At 35.8% G+C, this 22740-nt stretch overlaps 2 protein-coding genes across 3 annotated transcripts in view; both read right to left on the bottom strand.

Moving 5' to 3' along the window:
- Positions 1–2513, bottom strand: part of LOC123318654 (glutamyl aminopeptidase) — a 70839-nt gene extending 68326 nt beyond the window's left edge. Inside the window, exons 1-2 of one of the 2 annotated variants that reach the window (XM_044905336.1) lie at positions 2375–2480; positions 1878–1985 (exon numbers count right to left, since the gene is read on the bottom strand). In XM_044905336.1, coding sequence (XP_044761271.1) covers positions 1878–1979 — 102 coding nt within the window. In that variant the 5' untranslated portion in view covers positions 1980–1985; positions 2375–2480. Of the gene's footprint in view, positions 1–1877; positions 1986–2374 lie in introns of both variants that reach the window. The other variant, XM_044905337.1, reaches the window with a different exon arrangement.
- A 13050-nt stretch (positions 2514–15563) lies between these two features.
- The window catches only part of LOC123319471 (protein Wnt-8b-like), a 34683-nt gene continuing 27506 nt past the window's right edge, over positions 15564–22740 (bottom strand). The window contains exons 4-5 of the mRNA XM_044906470.1: positions 17074–17356; positions 15564–16245 (exon numbers count right to left, since the gene is read on the bottom strand). Coding sequence (XP_044762405.1) covers positions 16031–16245; positions 17074–17356 — 498 coding nt within the window. The 3' untranslated portion in view covers positions 15564–16030. The remainder of the gene's footprint in view (positions 16246–17073; positions 17357–22740) is intronic.

The raw sequence follows: 22740 nt of genomic DNA, 5'->3' as shown, positions 1-22740 counted from the left end.
TAGGTACACCCCCGGGGTAGAGAATTGTGCCGTTTTTTGTGACGGTACATTTCGGTACAAAACTAGTACACATGTTTTAGCTTATTTCGTAAACCGAAATCTCATTATTTCGAAAACATATCTCCAGCCCCCCCAATTTGAAACCCTCCTAAGACCCCTTAAACTTAGGGTACAAAACTTTTTCTTGACGGTACATTTCGGTACAAAACTAGTACAAAACTTTGAGATAAAAAAAATTTAAAAACTCAAATTTGGGGGGGCTGGAGACATAGACCTTCAGTTCGTCATCTTAGAAAGTCAGAAATATTTGCATTCGTCAAGCGGAAAAAAATAGGAAAATTTTTTCATTAGAACAAATTTGATGTTCATGCATGTTATTCACTTTCCGAAGTGAAATGATTTTTTCAATAAATTTTCACATAAAAAATATCTCGAAATCTCACCATTGCCTAAAATTCGAAATCTGCTGCCACCTTTCGACGAAAGTGCAAACTATTGTACGATTCACAACTTCTACTAATCGTGTTCTGGCAACACCCTACATTCTTGTAGTCTTTCCACCATCCGGATAGCAAGACATTGGGCCTGTTCCGATATTGCTGGTTTTACTGGCCAGCAATCGAATAACAATAGAACTCGAACGACTGGGCCAATAGGAATCGTCTCTGAATTACTGACAGTACTGTTCAGGAATATCGGAACAGACGGATTGCCGTGGTATAAACTTCTCTCCTCTCTAAGACGGATTGCTAGTGGAATTGACTTACCTTCATTACATAGCAAAGCTTGTACAGTAGTTCAAGTGGTGTAACAACTACTTTTCAACGCCAAATACGGAATTCTTTCGAATTTATGGAATTCTCTCTAACTATTGTCCTACTCAAAGACTACATCTTGGTTTCACTAGATGTAGCCTCATTCGAGGTCCCATTATATTCACTAACGTCGCACATAGTCTCACGAAAAAAATTATATTTAATAAGTACTTCACTTTAAACCGTATACATCAATGGATAGGCTGTTTTGAAGAGTTTTGAAGAATAAAATAATTATAATTGTTTTCTATTTCTCGATTAGTTTTGTGTAGGCCCGGCCGACCCTGCATACCCTGACGAGGTGACTTTTTTGAAATGGGTGCTACCGACAAAAAAACAGTCTTGATCCCATTCGATGCCGATCTCAATGCTCAACACTTCTTTTAAGGCTTCACTTTTATTTTTATAATAAATAAGTTATTGGAAATTATTTTCAAAAAACTGTGGTCAAATTGAAACGAATATTCTTCTTCATTCTGAAATAGTGATCAAACTTGTAGGACCTGTACTTATAACGAGAAGGGATAATCGTAAATGTAAGCATTTCGTCTCATTAGAAGCAGAATTCAATGGTCTAGAATAGAACATTCGTATCAACTATGTTTCTGAAATTTTTAATCTAACAAGAGATATGATCGAGAAGCCGCCATAACACCTTTTTTTCATAATTGAATGCTGATTTTACTGGGCTACTATATTTCTACATTTTCGATGAAAGTTCGGGAGACCTAATCATTTTTTCAGGTAATAGAAATAGCCTCCAATTTAAATTCCTTTAGGTAAATCAACATTCGCAAATCTAGGAATTTCTCTAAAATTGAATTAATTGGTTCATCAATCACAGAAATAATAATATACAAATATTTATGGTGGATGCGAAAATGATAACCGGCCATTGAAAGCATTTCTATATTGATGTTATGTAATAAAAAAGCTAGGTATGTCGAGAAAGCGTTCAGTATTAGTGAAATTAGAAAATGGGAGGTGTGCAAAGACAATACAAAAAATATGAAAAGTTTAATTGATAAAAATCGAATCGATTACAATTCAAAATCCACTTACTCGATGGAAAAGTCTTCTTGATAATTTACAACAATTACGTATTCTGAGAATAGGCACGAACGTTCTCAGAATGGAAGAAATCGATCTCAAATGAAATTTCATGAATGTCTGAAAAAAATTTTGAAAAAGCATTATAAAATTGTTATGATATGATTGGAATGAAATATGAATCTAATATAGAAATTTCCTTGCTTATTGTTTGAGCTTGAACATTCGAACAGATTGTTTTTATTTTCATTTCCTAATCAACTCTGGAAAAAACACGGTCAATTCCTAGAGAAGGTGAAACAAATAGAATATATTGCCAATAAGAATTTCTAGGATTTTCACTTATCAATAGCATATAATAATCCTCTAAAATCTACAGTCTAAAGTATTATGAACCCCATTGAACAAATATCAGATAACATAGCATCAGTTACTGTAAATTCCAATGATATTCCATGCTATTTATGAATATAATACCTAATTGTTTGTTGCAAAATGAAATGACATACCCTTTTCAGTTATCCTGGCAATATTATTATACACTTTTTTCGAAATGAATTGCAAGTTTCGAATTGAAAAGTCAACTATAAACAGTTTGTCTGAATCAGCTGTAGTTGACACAAAACAACACATAAACATAACCTTCAATTTTTAAGAGTCACGTTCTATGACAATTCATAAAAGATCTCTTCTTACTTCTTTTCAGAATGAGTGATAATTTCATACTTGAAATTCGAATTTAGAAAAAATTCATTAACTCTAGATAAGATTTCAATTATTATATATTTGTGAAAGCTTTTAATTTCTTATTTGTCGATAAAGTAACCTCTAAAAGAGATGATGAATTAACTCCATTATTCAATTTCAATTAATTCAAAACTTAGTTAAACTGAACATCGCACATAATGAAGGCCAATATTAGATTGGCATATTACATATGAACATATAATGTTTATTTGTATCGTTCAGTAATTATGGTTTGTGGAAGAAACCGCCCAGAAGCCGCAAACTGGAGGTGCACTAATTTTGATATAAGGATCTTCAAATTCTCTATAAAAAATAAAGATATTGTGTGAAACAATTATTTCGATACGTCAATAATTAATACCCGAGATATGGAATCAAAGAGTATAACAACTCTTTGTATGGAATTGTAAACATAGGTTCACGGCTCCAGTTTACCGGCAACGCGATCGCTTCGTGTGACGTCATAGTTCAACACTCGTGTAGCACAGTATACATAGGTGTCTATACTGTGCGTGTAGTACGTTTCGCGCTATGGATGGCAAGGGTGAAAAAAATATCGATATATATTGTATCGATATTTTTCAATAGTATCGATATATATCGGGGAAAAAATGTCGATATTTCGATATATTGGAAGTTTCACCAAACGTGAGTTTTATCAAAGTATTCGCAATGAACTGTATGAAAAACGTACGTGATTGTACAACCACATGCAATTCGACTACATTCAACTAACTGCTAACTTGTAATTGACTAAAATCGAAATCGCTGATTCACTGTAATTCCGAGTAAGCAGAAAGCATGAAAAGGTCCAATTTTAGATCGTGCATGGGTACACAGTCATATTTTTTCGTTTAGAACGATTGTGACAATTGTGATCAAGCTAAAAAATTATCTAAGCAGAGACTTAAATAAACCAGATTGACCTATAGATTCATAGTGAAACTCAATTACATAACTCGCTGCCATTATATACACAACACACATCAGATCAACGTCCTTCACACAAAAATATCGAATTTGATACTCCTAAAAAATATCGATAGTCGATAGTATCGGAATTTAAAATATCGACGATATTTATCGATAATTTTCCGAAAAAAAATCGATATTTCGATATATCGATATTTTTCGCCCATCCCTAGTGGCCAGCCGTAAACATTGCAGCACGCGTCAAGAACGTGATAACGCAGAGGTGTACTAATAAATTTAATTCCGAGAGCGTTATATTTTGAAACTTTTTGAGTGTTCCAGTTCCGGTGAAAAATATGTATGCTTATCTACGAGTCTCAGTAATGAACAATTAATCTAAAGTTCCCACTTTAATACATACTATGTATGTAAATGTGTAACAATGTTTGTAAAAGTGACTAGCCCGTAGTGTCGTCAGAAGATGCAGAACTTTCTTCTAAGTTGACGATGACTGGTGTTATATCATCCATAATATTATCCAGTTTCCACATGTCTACCTCAACTTTTTGTTTGACATGTTCCACGCACTTTCTCCATCTTTCGGAAGTAACCCGTGAGAGAGCCTCTTGAAAAAGATTTTGGACGTCAGCCATTTTAAATGTGGTGTTTTTATCTGCCACAAAATTCTTGACATCGGCCCAAATCAACTCAATAGGGTTCAGTTCGCAGTGGTAGGGCGGTAATCTAAGTACAGTAATATTTTGGGCCTTTGCGGTTTCATCCACGATGTATTTTTCAAAGTTTTCTTTGTTCTGCCTGACTATCTGCAACAATTGCGCTTTTATGAGGTCAGGGGTGAAATCAATATATTTTTCTCCCTCAACCATTGTTGGGTATCACTCTTTCTGAATTATGAATTAGGAATTTTTTCCATTTTCCTTGAATGGTAAGGAGCATTATCTAAAACTACTATAGAATTTTCCTCCAATTTAGGAAGTATACCCTCGAACCACTTTTCGAAGGACTGACCACCCATTTCTTCATGGTAGTCACCAGTTTTTTTGGATTGGAAAGTCCAGAGTCCTCCAGTTAAAAAACCAGTGTCACTGCCAATATGACACACTATAATTCTTTGCCGTTTGCCTGGAAACATATATTCACTTCATTTGAAAAAGAATGTTGAAATTGTTTTCCACCAAAAAGGTACTTACATCAAGTTTCACAAAACTTTGATTGCTCGATCAACGATTTGGCATTCGATTTCCCGAAGGAAATCATTGAAACTTTCATATTTCCGAATATATTGGAGGAGTAGCAGTTGAGAATCATTAAATGGGCGTGTATAGATAATTATTTGGTGCAAAAATGATATTCAGAATGCTTATGACCAAAATATCGACTGAAAACTAATTGACGTTCATCCGTCAATCGATCGTTGATTCTCTGATCAAGTTTTATGAAACCGAGGGTTAAACTCAAAATTCAAGACCTTACCAGACGGATTTTTTAATCTAGTAGATAGTCCAGCTAGTAACGCTTGCCGAGAAGATGTAACTGTTTCATCGGTCCACACTTTGGATTTAGTATGACCGGCATTTACCCAAGTTTCATCCAAGTAGTAAATCTTCCTGTTTTCATCACGGAAGGCCCTAATTTTCGTGAGATAGTTTCTTCTCCAACATTTAATGTCGTCACGGTCCATTAAAAAACTGTTGCGTTGGCGACGTCCATATTTGAAATTAAGTTTTTTCAATATTATAGGGAAGGTACTCTTCTTAAAATTTGGCAAGTTCGAGTCTTCATTAACTATTTTTAATACTTTCTCTATAGTCGGGTGTTCATTTCTGAAGAAAAACTCGTGAACTTTTCGCCGTATTACATTTTTATCGAAATCTGAGAGGGACTCCCATTTGGTGGTCCGATTTTGATTTGTTGCCGGGATTTATGTATTCGGAAATAATTCTCCTAACACTTCGAGCTCCAATGCCAAGTCTCTCAGCAACTCGGAGTTCTACGTCCTTTAAACACATTCCTGCATTTTGAATAATCTCAATTTTATCAGTATTCAAAATCATTTCTTTTATCTCGGCACTGAAGTGTCGTTTCAGACGTCTCTTTTTTGAAGGACTTAAGTCAACACGCGATTCCTCAGCAGTATCAGTACTTGACAATCTTGACATTATCGTAAATGCTTGTAACTTGAATAACTTGCTACAACTATAAACCAATTTACGAAAGAAAAAGCAATGAATGACCTCTGCAGTTCTGCACAACAATTCGCATACAATCAATGAATCAAACGCTTTGAACAATAAGAGGAGTACCTCAAATAAGATCACGCGTTAGTCAGTTTGTTTACGCTAGCCTCTCGGATTTGGATAGACTATAGGTATATCTTTTTGGTTCGGACACTTTATCCCAGAGACATCCCTTTCTCTATGCTTTATTCTATAGAGGATTTAGAGGAAGGAAAAGAGTCTCTGCTTTTGCTTTATCCGAACAAAAGGTTGTCTCTGATCCGAACCAAAGATTATAGAGTAAGGTGACTCGATAATCTTTGATTCGAACAACACAGTTAAATGTTACGGCACCAAATATTTCTTCAACTAGAGAGCCATCTTTTATTTTGCACTGAGCTGGTTGGTGTATTTGGAGCTGTTCTTCCGTAGCGCATCTCAGACCACAAACTTGAATCTGACTGGGTCATCGAAGCCTCGTTTGCTTTTGAAGACATCCTTGATTTCTGTCATTTCGTTATTACAAAATAATAAAAAATTCTCGACGTCAAAATCCACATAGGTTTTTTTTTAAATGATTCATATGAGGTAGACATCTCTTCCACTTCCTTCTTTTTCATATACATTATGTCACAGCGAGATCTTTATTTGAAGCTCTCAAAAATTGGTTGATGATCACTGAAAGTCAACGTAACTAACAATCCCTAACCCAAAGATTATAGAGTAGACCTAACTCTATAATCTTTGCCCTAACCCTTGCGAACATTCGCAAGGAGACCCCTACTAACAAATGGTTTCTGGTTCAGTATAGGCAGCACAGTTCTCCTTTGTAATCTGTGAGTACCTATACAGGGTCTTTCACGAGGAACCTCACCCATATTTATACGGGAAACTACTGAACGTATTTTCATGAAATTCAGCACTTATAAGTATTTCACGATGCTGATGAAATCTGAAATATTTTCAAGGCATGAGCACCTCCGGTTTTTCCGGAAATGACGTCAACTTCCGTTTTTCAAATTAGAACACAATTTTTTTATTGCAGAAATAGATTCCTTAGAAAATTTCAAGTTATTTTGATGTAACATTTTTCAGTTTTGGTTGGAAAATTCTCTCTGAGCGGGAAAATTCGAAAAAAAATCGAAAATAGAGCTCCGCTAAAACAAGAATAACTTCGAGGTTTTTGGATGGAAAATTTTCATTTTTGGGATTTTTCAAGATGTAAGATTGATGCATCCACTTTAAAAATCGAAATCGCGATTCATGATACAGGGGGTGAAAAAATCGCTTTCAAAGTTAGGGATGACAAAATCGTGAAAAATCAATTTTTTCAAATTAGAACCCCATTTTTTTATGGCAGATATGGCTACGTTAAAAAATAATGTGAGTGTATGCATCACACCCTTGCCCTAAAATGGATATTTTATGAGTTATTCACAAAAAACTGTTTTTCGTCTTGAATTTTCAGCTATTTCTTTTCCCTTCACGCCAAAAAGATGAAATTTTCAGGAACTGTTATTTGAACCATGCTGTAGATTTTTCACCCCTTCTTGAAACCGACTTCAAGTTACTATTAGGAGAACCATGGCAAACTCTCGCAGTTATAACTAGAGAAGATGCTCAAAGTTTTGACCGTTAATTTCTAGACATTTATTTATACGTCTCAGGAATGCTTCGTGCGTTGCTCTTCTTATTTCATCGGGAGGAAGAGATCTGCAAAAGTGTTCAAAAACCAAATTGAGTTTCAAAATTATGAATTTAAAAATCTAAACAAACCTGAACGCATTTCTGACTCGTTCTATGCAGTCCTCTTTATCAGTGAATGTTCCATTGTCTGAAGTGGTGGTTGTTCTCTTCATCCCAATAATGACTGTTATGCCTATTGAAAGAACCATTCTTTGTGAATTTAGATTCATCTGTCCAAAAAGTTTTCATTCTCTTGAAATCGAATCATCATAGCTTCGCAAAACTCTGTTCTCCTGACGAAATCAGTTTCCTTCAAATGCTGTACCCTATTGAATTTGAATTTATATGGGTGCATTTCATGTTTTTTTAATATTCTCCAAACACTCGATTGAGATAATCCCAGATCAATCTCGGCATCTTTGAGAGAATTTTGAGGATTCACACGAAAATATGCAAGAACTGTTATTTCGTTGTTCTCATCTTCTACTACACTTTTTTCTCTGTGTATAGTTTTCTTAACGAAAGATCCGACATTTCTCAAGTTTGTCATGGTTCTGTTAATGGTATCTCTCGTTGGTCTGGGTCGGTCAGGAAACCTCTCAATGAACAGTCGAATCGTTCTATCTACAACTTTATTACATTCCTCATGAAGTAGAATGAGATTTAAATAATCTTCATTGGTAAAATTAGGCATAGTGATCGATTTTATAACTTAATACGAATTATCACCAAATTAATAGTAAACACAAAAATGCTACTGAATAAAGAGGAATTTGGCAGATGTAATTAATGATATCTATCATAAAAAAAAGAATGTAAAACATGGTAAGTTTTTGCATATGGTTCATAAGGAATTATTTATTTATCACTGGAGAGATAACCGATATGGCCGATTAGTTGAAATAAAGAGGTTTCCGATACAAATTCGAATCAAAATTCGCCATCTATTCAGGAACAACCTGTAACTTTTTTCTCTTGCATATTAGGGTAGTAAAATCTAAAACATGGTTTAAGTAACAGTTCCTGAAAATTTCATCTTTTTGGCGTGAAGGGAAAAGAAATAGCTGAAAATTCAAGACGAAAAACAGTTTTTTTGTGAATAACTCAGAAAATATCCACTTTAGGGAAAGGGTGTGATGCATACACTCACATTATTTTTTAACGTAGATTCAATATCTGCCATAAAAAAATGGGGTTCTAATTTGAAAAAATTGATTTTTCACGATTTTGTCATCCCTAACTTTGAAAGCGATTTTTTCACCCCCTGTATCATGAATCGCGATTTCGATTTTTAAAGTGGATACATCAATCTTACATCTTGAAAAATTCCAAAAATGAAAATTTTAAATCCAAAAACTTCGAAGTTATTCTTGTTTCAGCGGAGCTATATTTTCGATTTTTTTTTCGAATTTTTCCACTTAGAGAGAATTTTCCAACCAAAACTGAAAAATGTTACATCAAAATAACTTGAAATTTTCTAAGGAATCTATTTCTGCAATAAAAAAATAATGTTCTAATTTGAAAAACGGAAGTTGACGTCATTTCCGGAAAAACCGGAGGTGCTCATGCCTTGAAAATATTTTAGATTTCATCAGCATCGTGAAATACTTATAAGTGCTGAATGTCATGAAAATACGTTCAGTAGTTTCCCGTATAAATATGGGTGAAGTTCCTCGTGAAAGACCCTGTATAATAGGACAGTGGCGATGATTAGGAAATTTTGAAATAACATGGCGGATTAAAAGCATATATCGTCCATAGGGACCGTCAACACCGAGGTCAACATGGATGGAAGCCGTGTCTTCTGCTAGCTCGGTTGGTAAGAGCCAACTACTCTGTAATCTGTGGTAAGAGCACTTGATCGGTAATCAAGGGGGTTGCGGGTTCGAATGCTGCCCGGAGGTGTACTTTTTCAGAATTCGATTATTGTCTGCACGACTTGAATCTTCTTTATCCATAATTGAACTTGAAACAAATTATACGATTTTCACAAAATGAGTTTTTACTCCACGACACGTGTTTTGCTATGACAATAGCATCTTCAGGTGGGTGAAGGTAAACTGAAATATTTTGTACCGAAACTAAAATATATAAACAAGCATTTGACTTTTTTTGACTTTGATTTTTGTTTCGGTACCAAATATTTCAGTTTACCCTTCACCCACCTGAAGATGCTATTGATAGTGAAACACGTGTCGTGGTTTAAAAACTCATTTCGTGAAAATCGTATACCTAATCTGTTTTAAGTTTAAAATTACATATTTTTATTTTGCTCTACTGCGAGTTGTAATAGCAAAGTCTTTATCCTGGATCATTTACAATGAAGTGCCGATACCTAATTTTTTTATAGAAGTTGAGTCCTCGCTTAGACGATTTAACCAGTAACCACATTAAAAATGGTCAGTGACTAGAGTCCCGACTTGGGACTCGTGTCCAGTCTGGAGTGACGTCATTAAATTCGGGACTTATATTCGGTCCCGAATTCAACGATGCACTGCACTGGTGCTTTGAAATTATTGAGCAGTGAAAGGAGTAGCGAAAAACTCAAATAAAAAAAAGAGCACAAATACCAGGTTATGACATAATCGGAATAATATACCACCACAGCTATGCCATGGCAACTTATGCCCGAAACGATATCGACAATGTAAAGCTGGTAGATACTTGCATATTTGAGAACACCCATAAGATCGTTGTAAGTGTTGGAGAACTCCACGTTGTCAATATCTACAAACCCCCTGTAATCCCCTGGTGCAATGAAATCCTCCACCGATATATGCAGGAGACTTCAATATATTGAAGTCACCACAGTAACTGGAGATAACGAGAAATCGATAATAACGGCGATCTTCTTGGATGGACAGAACAGCACAACCTCCATCTAGTATTTGACGCTAAAGAAAGGAACTCATTTAAATTTCGTATCTGGAATACAGAATCAAATCCTGATCTGGCTTTTGTGTCTGCTGGCGAGAAAGGTCAGCCTCTCTCAGTGCCCAGATGTATCCTGAGGGAATTTCCCAAGAACCAGCAACCAGCACCGCCCAGTTATTCTTGAAATAGGCATACAGATCCCCATAATCAAAACTTTCCCAAAACCTAGATGGAACTTTCAAAAAGCGCATTGGAGTTCTTTCAGAGCAGGCCTGGACAAAGGCCTTGGTTGGATCCTATCTGTAGCCGACAATTAAAACAGATTCGTCGGTGCAGTTATTGCTACTGCTCAGAAACACATCCCGAGGGGCTACCGCAAAGAGTATATACCTGGATGGTCTGAGCAAAGTGAACGGCTGTTTCGGGATTTCTCTGATAGTGGTGACCCAGAGATAGCTGATGATCGAGGGTGACCCAGAGATAGCTGATGATCTTCTGGGTTTCCTTGACGCCAGGTGATATGTGGTGTATGAAGCGACTCTCAGCCTAAAAGCAGGAAAAGCGCCAGGGTTTTGATGGAGTCCACATTGAGTTTCTCATCAACTGTGTCCCCTATGGTAGAGAGCGTTTATCAAAATTTTACACTGACATCCTAAACACGAGTAGACAGGCTAATTAATTTAAAAGAGCAAAAATAGACTTAACAGCTGCCTATGATATAGTATGGAGGGAGGGTTTGCTCTATAAATTCCTGAATGTCATCCCCAGTAGGAAGCTTGAAACATAAATCTCGTGAGAGAATATTGGAAAAAGATCTCGAAGCTGTGGACACCTATTATAAAGAATGAAGACTAGTCCCAAGTCCCCAGCAAAACTGAGTGTTCTTCTTTCACTTAAATAATAAACAGGCCAACCATGAGCCTGAAATATTTTGGAAAGGTGAACGCCTTTGATCTTAGATATAACCCGAATTCCAAATACCTGGGTATTACATTGGATAAAAACATCTAGAGAACACGGCTGCAAAAATTCAAACGAGGAATAATATTCTGGAAAAGCTATGCGGAACTTCATGGGTACGGCCGCCGAAACTCTGCGATGCTCGGCAATAGACCTCGTCTTCAGCGCGGCTTAATACGGGGCTGCGGTATGGATGAGCAGCCACCATGTTTCTAAAGGTGGACCGGTGGACGTGCAACTCAATAGGAGCATGCGAATCATAACGGGATGCATAAAATCTATTCTAACCTATATTCGACAATATTGGTATAATAGATATAAATATGGTACAAACATGAATCTCTGATGCGGCACAATTTTCGCAATCGTTTCCTTTGAGTTTGCTTATTGTAATGTTTGAATTTCATTATCGCCCTTGCAATTTTGCGCTTTTATTCCTAAAAAAAACTCGAATAACAATTTCAAATGTCTGTAGTTTCTAATGTTCTGGATTGGATTCACTGAACATCAAACGGAGCTAAGATTATAGAACTTTGAAGGTTGAAGTAGTAATAGAGGGTTGAGAGAGAAGTGCGCACAAGACGTTAGCCTGAACGTAAAGGTTAAATTGAGAAATAACGTCAGTTATAACGTTTACGTCAAAGATTATATATATAAGAGAATTGAAGTGCGCACAGAACGTTAGCCTGAACGTAAACTAAGATGTCTAAAAACATGGTGTATGCACTGATTAGATTTTGTTTTTCCCGCTTTGAAAATAAGAGATAAGTTTCGTTTTTCCCACTGTAGGTAGCGCCGTTTAGGAATTGACAGTTGTCAAATGATATTTGAAAAAAATTTGAATGCATTCCCTACGACTTGCGAATGTGCTGTATTTATAAGCGATTATTCGTGTGTGAAAATGTGTTACTTTCGAGAAAGGTCGTACAATATTCATTCATTGAACATGTCGTTCAGTTTTTTGTATGGACAATCGAGAACTACAGCTAAGAATTCGGTGTTGTTGGACTATCACCCTTTGTTGTTGGAAATTGAGGCAGAGCCAAATCAGATGAACATTCGGGACGGATAGAGCTAACAGTTTTATGGCAATTTCAGCAATATTTAAGCAATGAAGGAACTGTATTGAAAATACGCAATGTGAATTGTGAGCATGTATTAAGAAACAGAAATATGTTAATCTGTTCTAGTCTGTTCTTCAAATATTCTTCACAAGTATAGTGAAAATTGCCTTTCAGTCAACTGAATATATTGAATATTTCGCCAATCAACTGTGTTTTATTGAAATCATATTGAATTGCCTTCCTCACGAATACAATGTGTCAAACAAAAATTATCTTGAAGAAAAATAGAAGTACTCCTTCGAATCCTTCTATAGTGTTGAAATATGTGCAGATTCGTTTTTACAACGAAAATACAAGTGTAAATAGAGAGTTGAAGTGCGCACAGAACGTTATCCTGAACGTAAAAGTTAACGTGACAAATAACGTCAAATATATCAAATTGTAATGTTGTAATGAAATTTGAGTTGAAGTGCTGCCATCATGAAACGTCAGACTTTAAACATAACCTATCAATTTGGATTTTGATTTCATTTTGCTGGAACTCTCTTTTATCTAATATCTAATATTGAGCCTCGACAGCTGGAATAATATTTGAAATATTGATGTTCTAATGATTTTATGCATAACAAAAAGAATTTTCAACTTGAAAGTATTTTATTATTAATGAAATGTTTGAGTGTTACAGAAAAGAGAATCGCAGTTGAGTTTCAGCCATTTCCTTACTGAATGTAATCTGATAACGAAGTTTCATAACTAAATCCTTTTGATAACTTTAAAATCAATGCTGATTTCCTATAACTTTCATTCATTATGAGAAAATACATGGGAAATATAAACAATGACTGTTTGAGGTTATTGAGAATTGCATTCAACAGTCAAAATTCGGCCATTCGCAAGTCATCGGTGCTACTCGTTTAACGTTCGGTTAACGTACGTCGATGTTTAAGGTATACGTGGGAGACCGCTAGTTTACGTAGGCCGTAAAGCTGACGCTAACATTAACGTTAAAAACTGACGAATGAGCATGCGTAGATGTCAATTATAACGTTAACGTTTACGTTCATGGCAGCACTTCAACTCTCTATAGTTGGGGAGCCGAAGAGGGAAATTCGGGAGCGTGTCAGATTAATATAAGGGGACATACCTTGGACCCTCTATCAAAATTTAGAGCTATATATAAGGGAGAATTGTCTAGGACAGCCTGTCAGAATAGTAAAAAAAAACGATCATTGTACATACTCGAGCGTGTCAGATTAAGATATATGTGGTTAATTACATGTTGAAAAGTATATATTCCCTTAATCTGACAATTTAAGCGTGTCGAAAATGTGTGGGAGGGCGCCAAAGTTGCAAAAAAAACGTCACGTGTACATTCTCGAGCGCGGTGGCGTTTTTTCCTATTTTGAAGCTAATGATTCAAGAATAACGGGAAAAAATATAATCTGACAGTTTAAGCAAGCCGAAACAATAAAAATTGGCCATAAAGGTCACAAGGTTTTTTTGAATTATCTCCTTCCCTGGGCTTCAAATCTTTTTCGCATTCATTATAAAAGCTGTAGAGCATAACAGTTTTTACAAATTTTGTCCCAAGCATATTTTTCTACATTCAAACGTTCTTGAGATATATGCCGATTAATGCGAGGCTTTAAGCGATACATGCTGAAGCGAAAATTCACTCGTTGGAAAATAGTACATTCTAAGGTTCAGTCACAGATAACACTAAAATTTTCGTGAATAGATAGAAATACCTTGTCATTTTGACAATTGTAGATTAGACTGGGATTCTACATTGACCTTGCCCTTTCGCATGTGTGGCTAAGCTTCTCGGCCTTATCGCGATGTATGTATGTAAATTTGCTTCACACAAAAGTTGTGTAGAATTTTATTATCTTCAACTTTCATAATGAATACAAAAACGATTAGAGGTTTAGGAAGGAAAATATTCGAAAAAAGGGATTTTTATCATCTTCAAAGTGTCAGATTAAGAAAACCCTCCCTGATTAGTGTCAGATTAATGGGTCAACACGTCTACAACACCCAGATTAAACATCTGTATGAGTATCTGACACGCTCGAGTATGTACAAGTAACCTTTATTTCTTTACATTTTCAAAGGACCGCTGTGACCTTGCGTCACGTCCAAATTGTCAGTCCCTTGAAAAGTGGCTTCCTTTGGGTCCAATTAGCATATTCTCCAAAAATCTGACACGCTAGAAATTTTTTTTTTTTACCATTTTCAACTCTTCCGTACAGCCAGTCCCACCGCGCAAACTGTCAGATAAGCATGAATTCATTATCAGAGACACGTAGGGCATATACAGTATCTTAATCTGACACGCTCGAGTATGTACACCTGACGATTTTTTTTTACATCTTTGAGACCCTGCAGACGCTTTCCTCATCGCTAATAATGTGTTAAATTCACAGCGTCTATGAAATTTTTCTATTTGAACTCGAAATTTCAGGTTCATTAGCATATGATTCTATCGTGATGAATTTCAATAGTTTCATTATGGGAAATGACGACCCAAGAATCGATCAAACAATACATGAATTTCATAACAGCTTAGCTGACATAATATGCCAAATGATGAATATATCTGGAAATTCCAATAAATGAAGCAATAATCTTGATTTCTCATACCTATAATTATTTACACTTTTTACATTGGTTGAGTTAACAAGTTCGGAATGTTCAAATGGGGAGTGTGGATTCCATTCACAAGGTATCGAACATCGAATAATTCTACAGGAATCTAGAAATCTGAATAAATATAAAAATATCGAAAATATTGAACAGCGGACACCAGGAGAGAATTCTTACTGATATTTCAAATTATTTGTCGCTCATCAGAATTTCAACATCTACAAAAATACAGGAAACAACAGGGATCAAAATATGTCTTGAGAATGTTCATATATTCTGATGGGGTGGGGGAAGTTTCAAAATGGAATATAGACTGTACACCTTCAACTTATCTAACCTAATATTAAATTTCCTAACTTAATTTTATCTATTATAATCTAATAACCAACCTAACTTAAACCGAAATAGTGCTAACACTGCTAACAGGATCCATATTTATCATCATTATTTTCGAATGAATTGTCCAAGAAGCACTTTTTTAAATAACAGACATATGCTTTACGATTATGTAATCAAAATAAAGGAAAGACCATAAATTTGATCAACAATCAACATTAGCTGCATATCAAGATAGTGAAATATATGGGACAGATTCATAGGAATATATAGATTCATAGCCAATACATTTTTTCATTGCCGTGAAATAGTATTTAGAGAAGATATCTCAAGGTACTCAAAAATTTGAGCAATGATCATAAGAGCTACAAAGGTAACTGATGAAGTTTAAATTGTGAATTTATTAAAATTCCCAATAATTTTTCTCGCGTTTTGATGTATTTCACATTCTCACTCCGATTATATTTCTTCGGACGCAAGATGGGATCCAGTTTCGAACCACGTAACACCCACTTAAATATCTATGTACAAAAATACATTAGGTAACATTGTCAATAACACGTATCTATATACACTGGGTTATGTATTGCACATGAATCACAATTCTGGCGCGCCCTTCAACTGCCAGATGTGAAACTTGTAAGTTTTGATAAACACTCTGAAGATTCAACAGAAAATTGGGCATAATTTGTACTAGTGGGCATCAAGCACAAAAATACTCCTCGATGGCCTCCTCACAAATATCGCATTTCACCTCGCAGCACATCTTGAAAATGCAATTACAACGTTTTTGTTTGTATCTAATCTCCTTTCTCAAATTGTAACCGCAACTTCGACAAAGGTTCTGGCAACTCTTCCTTTCTTCGGGATCTGTTACGTTTTCCTTGTTGCACAAGCGTCCCAAGGTTCCTGGCCAACCTAAAAAAAAATTTCTTTGAAAAAAGCCTCCAATATAGGGTGTTTCACCGTAAACTGGACAAACATATTTAGTGGTGAAGATAACATCAGGAGAAACATTTTGCCCGTTTTTGAAGCATAAGCGGTATTTGGTTGAGTGCCGTGAGTTGCTTGTGAGTTTTGGAATAATGTTTCTGGTCACATCTTAGTACTTTTTAATGTTTAATCCACATATGCTAAGAATTCTCCTCAATTTGGGTTATCACAGCATATGCAAGTTTAAACTGAAGAATTATGAGTTTTATTCATGAATTTTTCAAATGCACCGCGGAAACTACTCAAACTCATTCTTCAAATATGGGGTTTTAAAATTTACATCGCTTTGTGCCGAGTTTACGATTTGGCAACAGCGCATACAAGACAATGAAAAGAACAATGTCCGATCAGCTTGTTTATAAAATAACAGCTGTCAGAAGGAGTATTCCTTATTTCTGGGCGACGCCGTATAGTTCAGTTTATCAGGAATATATAGCTTTTAAACAGCCCTACATTTTTTATGAAACATTTTTTGATAACTCCTATATATTTATACCATTCGTTTAATTTTTACTGACGCTGAATACTTCCTTTTATAGTCCTACTCCGTAGCCAATAATCAATCAATCAATTTCAATCTTGTGGGTTTCAGTTTCAGCCATTCTTTTCGACATTCCAACGAACGTTGTTTTTCACAGTTCTCACAAAACGATGAAATAAATATTCACGCCAATATTCGCTAGATATGATGCTACTCTACTCATTTCTATTTAACTTTTTTGTTTCCACGGAAACTATATCGAATCGGCTCACCTCTGGACTCATCAGGAATACAATAGTCAGGAGACTCATCCAAATAAACTAACTGCTTAGTCTTGATCTTCCTTCCGGCTCTTTCGGGTACATCTGCAGGGTTTCTGGAATTCCAACCACTGTTCATATAGCCGTTGCTTATTTTTATGGCTCTCTTGTATTTCTTCACTAAATTTTCAGCTATTTCTTCAAATGGTGCCACTTGCATCCAGCACGTTTGGTGGGAACAGCTTCCAGAGAGACCGTGGCATCTGCATACCCTTTTGAGAGAATCTTTCACCACCTGAAAGATAATTTTTGGATTTCAATAACAAAAAGCTTCATCGGACACAATGATTCCCAATATTTTTCATGGTAATCAGACAATTTCGAAAAGCAGTTACGCATCATAAAAATATAGATAGGTATTAGAGAAAAAAAAAGTCGTTAGTAGTAGGAATATCACATCAGAGATGAAAGCGTGTATGAATTCTCTCATTTAAATGAGTAAGTTCACTATTTTTAAATTATGTTGAAATAGTGATGATGGAACTGTACGAAAAGAGAACCTTTGAAGTTTGAGACATTCAAAGGAATTAAATTATTTTTTTAATTTAAATTCAAGATCACATCGTTACTTGTACATACTCGTGCATGTCAGATTTTCATACAGATGGTTCATCTCGGTGTTGCAGACGTGTTGACCCATTAATCTGACACTAATCAGGGAGGGGTTTCTTAATCTGACAGTTTGAAGATGATAACAAGTCATTTTTTTCAAATATCTCCCTTCCTGTGCCTCTAATCGTTTCTTTGTTCATTGTGAAAGTTGTAGATAAAAATTATATACAACTTTTGTCTGAAGCAATTTTACCTACTTTCAACCGTTTTCGAATCAGAGGGCGATAAGGACAAGGAGGTTAGCTACACATGTAAAAAGCCAAGGTCACTGTAAAAACCCAGTCATATTACAAAGTCGGAATTTAATAAAATTCCGAGTTCAAAGTCGGAATTTAACTAAATTCCGAGTTCAAAGTCGGAATTTAACTAAATTCCGAGTTCAAAGTCGGAATTTTATTTACTTCGAAACCGATACAGGCTAGATGCACAGGGTGTTGTTATACGACGACTTAGATTATTTCTCCATATATACAGAGGGGGGCCTGGGAGCTCAATGTTATTTTATAGTTACTATTTCAGTACTGGGGTGGGGGGAGGTTGTGCCCAACCTTACGACCATAATTTCATAATTATTCAAAAACATGGACCTAATGACAATTTTCTCCAATAAAATGCATCAAGTTCAATATTTATTAAAGAACACCGTGTTTATTTTGTGAATTCTGAATCCTCTCATGAATGAACACCCTGTGTACATAATTATTCATTCATCATAAATGTGGGAACACCTTGTGTTATATGAATTTGAATATTTGCAGAAAAGCAAACTGTAATTCAGGAACAAATCTACGTCGTCGTAGAACACCCTGTAAAAGTTCGGAACTGAATAAAATTCCGACTTTGAAGTCGGATAGTATATATTTTTAAAATATTATGTGGCCCTTCTACGCCTTCGTACTATATATCTCTAAAACTTTCAAACGTAGAAAAAATTGCTTTGGACAAAATGTGTACAACATGTTATGCTCCACATCTTTTATAATGAATGCGAAAACAATTTGAAGCCTAGGAGAGGAGATAATTCAAAAAAACTGATTTTTGTGACCTTTATATTTTGTGACTATTGTTATTGTTTCGGCTTGCTGAACTTTTTCCGTTATTCTTGAATAATTAGCTTGAAAATAAGAAAAAAGCCACCGCGATCGAGAATGCATACGTGACCTTTTTTTTACAAGTTTGGCGCCCTCCCACACATTTTCGTCACGCTTAAATTGTCAGATTTGGAGAATATATACTTTTCAACATGTAAAAATAACCACATATATCTTAATCTGACACGCTCTAGTATGTACAATGATCTTTTTTTTTACCATTCTGACAAGCTGTCCTAGACAATTCCCCCTATTCTATATCACGGGCGTAGCCAGGGGGGGGTTTTGGGGGTTCAAACCCCCCCCGAAATAATAATGTTACTTAATATTAGTTTCAAAAAGTCACAATTTATATGTCAAAATCAGAAAAATTTCATTTCAAAACCCCCCCCGAAACTCAACCCTGTCTACGCCTATGTTCTATATACAGGTCTAATTTTTGGTAAAGGTACTGGACAGGTTCCAAGGTTCTACCCTTATATTAATCTGACAGGCTCGAGTAAATCCCGAATTTCCCTCTTGGTCTCCCCAACTAAACTGCTCCACAAGAGTTAGGGATATCGTATTCAATCGTTTTTAAAAGTATGTAATCTTCGAGAAAATCGCTGTAAAATCATTTAAAACTCAATAACAACTTGAATCGATCCAATAAAAATCAGTATGAGACATTTCGTCAATCTGGTCGCCTTTTTTCTTAAGTTTGTTTCTTTGCATATCCTTCATGAATGTTCTCAATTTTGAAATTAAATCAGTTTATTAACGGCTTCAATTTGAAACGAGTTTTCTGAAAATGCCAAGAGGTAAATCAACAAACACTGAGGCTAATAGGGCTATCGGAATGCTACAGGGTGGCCTAACTCAGGTTGTTGTAGCGGAAAGGCTCCAACTCAGCCAAAGTGTGCATGGGCGCCCGCAGAAATTTTTCTCAGGGGGGGCAAAATATCATCTACGGTTAGTTTTACTGAAAGAAAATTTTCTCTAACGGTGTATCGAAAAATTTCCAAAAAGATGGAATCAATTAAATGATCGTCAAGACCTAACGGCTGCATCGAGCTCCATAAAATCTTCAGATTTTTAACTAGAGGAGTTGCTCTTTCAGAATTTGTATCACATTTCCATGTACGGTTAGTTTTATTGAGAGGAAAATTACTCTTACGGTGACTATTGAAAAATTTTCAAAAAGATGGAATCAATTAAATGATCGTCAAGACCGAACTGCTGCAACGAGCCCCATAAAATCTTCAGATTTCCAACTAGAGGAGTTGCTCTTTCAGAATTTGTATCACATTTCCATGTACGGTTAGTTTTATTGAGAGAAAAATTACTCTAACGGTGACTATCGAAAAATTTCCAAATAGATGGAATCAATTAAATGATCGTCAAGACCGAACGGCTGCATCGAGCTCCAAAAAATCTTCAGATTTTTAACTAGAGGAGTTGCTCTTTCAGAATACGTATCACTCATTCATCTACGGTTAGTTTTATTGAGAGAAAAATTACTCTAACGGTGACTATCGAAAAATTTCCAAATAGATGGAATCAATTAAATGATCGTCAAGACCGAACTGCTGCAACGAGCTCCATAAAACCTTCAGATTTTCAACTAGAGGAGTTGCTCTTTCAGAATATGTGTCACATTTCCAACTACGGTTAGATTTATCGAGAGAAAAATTACTCTAACGGTGACTATCGAAAAATTTTCAAAAAGATGGAATGAATAAAATGATCGTCAAGACCGAACGGCTGCATCGAGCTCCATAAAATCTTCAATGTTAGAAATATGGCCGACCTTTTATGCGCAAGATGCAATATATAGTATTCTTTGAATTCTTGGGCAAAATATTGAACAAAGAAAAAAGCATTTCATTTTTTTTTTGAGAATCCCGTTTCAAGGGCTGAAATCAGATGATCTAAATATTGGATGAATATAGATTTTTTCGAAGTAATTTTCAGCTGAAGATGCTTCATAATTAGGTATAGGGGAGACTAGGGAGCATTGATACATGGGGAGGCTTGATACAGGCTTATATCCGCGGTCTGTAGCCGTTTTCAAAAGTAATATACTGGTGAACGCTATTCACTGGCAGAAAGCACTACATGACCTTAATCTCTAAGGCTAACAGTAGTTCGTTCGTGAAATATTCAACAAAGAGTGTTTCGAGGTGAGAAATTGTAAGTATTTACTCACGTTACCTAAGGGTTTTACGATCATGCATTAATTTTTCGGCATAAACAAACATTTGACTGGGAAATATGCATAAACCTACTTAATTTACTGTTTTATTAGGTTGCCAAAATGTATGGATTTAAAATGAAAACATAAATTACTTTAAAACTTGCTTTCAGGGAGGTTTGAGACATTCAGGGTGGGGAGGCCTGATATATGTATCATCTTTAAAAAATAATAAAAGCTGGTTGGACAGGCCTACATAAAGGCGTTTTTACCATCCAACCTACCTTCTGAACATGTTTCTGCACCTACGGGACCAAAGCAAACTAGTATCATTGCTGACCTATACCTACTGATCTAGAAATTCTGGATCAGGCGTCAGGTGTGCTCGCAATGGTGCCAAGAAGAATGTGACCGTGTTAGAAATGGCACAAAAATGTTTATATGTGACATTTGCAAGTGATAACAATGGGGCTTATATTTTCAGTTTATGTGTCTCATGCCTCCCAGTACACCGTATCAATCCTCCCATATGTGGGGAGGCTTGAGACAGTTTGCATGTTTTTGTGTTCAACGTTTTGTACAGAATAGGATGTTTATATTTTGAGAATTCTATATTCATTTCGTTGAACGATTAATCGAAGAATTATATAATGTTATAAAAGTCCTGTTTCTTCATATAATTCATTTTATAAAAATAAATATTCCAAAAACGTATCAACCCTCCCCAGTCTCCCCTACATTTGTCTACCGCAAGTTCGTGGTTTTTCAATCTCTATATTTGAGACTCTGAGCAATAGATGATGCTTTGGAAAAAATTTCTGTGACGCATGCATCATCGGAACGGTATTTTCCACATATATCTATAATAAAATTTATGTGACGTTGAACATCTACCAAATTGATAAAAACATCTTGTAGTGTATTTGCTATTGGTTCCAATATATTTGAATATTTACTTGCTACCGTTAAACAAACCACAAAAGTGGAAGAGTTTATTGCAGCCCATAATTGAGCAGCTCTTTTTGTTGTTGAAGAATTCATTGAAATTTCTTTTTGATTATAGTTTCAAAGTTTTCAGCGAAAACTCGCAAAGATTTATATCTAGCTGACCAATGAATTTCACAAAACAAAGGATAATGTTGAAGGTGTTGTGCTGAAAAAAAATAAGGCGATCAGAATCTCAGGGGGGCCCCCCTGCTCCCCCTGCGGGCGCCCGTGAAAGTGTGATATCTCGAATTTGAAATAGGTCCAGGGAGACAGCTTCCGTGTTGGAAAGACCAAGGCTTGGTGGGCGACGAAAAACAACACCTGCTCAGGATCGTTTCATCACCGTTTCGGCGAGAAGAAACCCTACATCTACGTGTAGAATGCTACGGAATACTCTTCAAAATGCAGATGGGGTCCAAGTTTCCATCGAAACCATCAGACGACGTTTGAGAGTGGTGAATCTAGGTTGTAGACGTCCTTTAAGAGGAGTTCCATCAACACGTGACCATAAGCGTCATAGACTGGAATGGGCAAGGCAACATATCAATTTGAACGGTCAATGGCGTAGTGTCCTTTTCACTGATGAATCCAGATATGGACGATTTTTACATTCTCGAAGAATAAGGGTATGGACAATCCTACGCATACCCCGTAATCGTCGCTATGTCCAAGAAGTCCAAGAGCATGTTATTGACAATGTTGTGCCAAATTTTCACTTTGCTATTGGTGAAACTTTTCAATTTCTAGACGATAACG

The sequence above is a fragment of the Coccinella septempunctata genome, chromosome 8, assembly GCF_907165205.1.
Source record: "Coccinella septempunctata chromosome 8, icCocSept1.1, whole genome shotgun sequence".
Lineage (NCBI taxonomy): Eukaryota > Metazoa > Arthropoda > Insecta > Coleoptera > Coccinellidae > Coccinella > Coccinella septempunctata.
The sequence above is the reverse complement of the archived record's forward strand: the minus strand, read 5'-3'. Positions and strand labels throughout refer to the sequence as shown.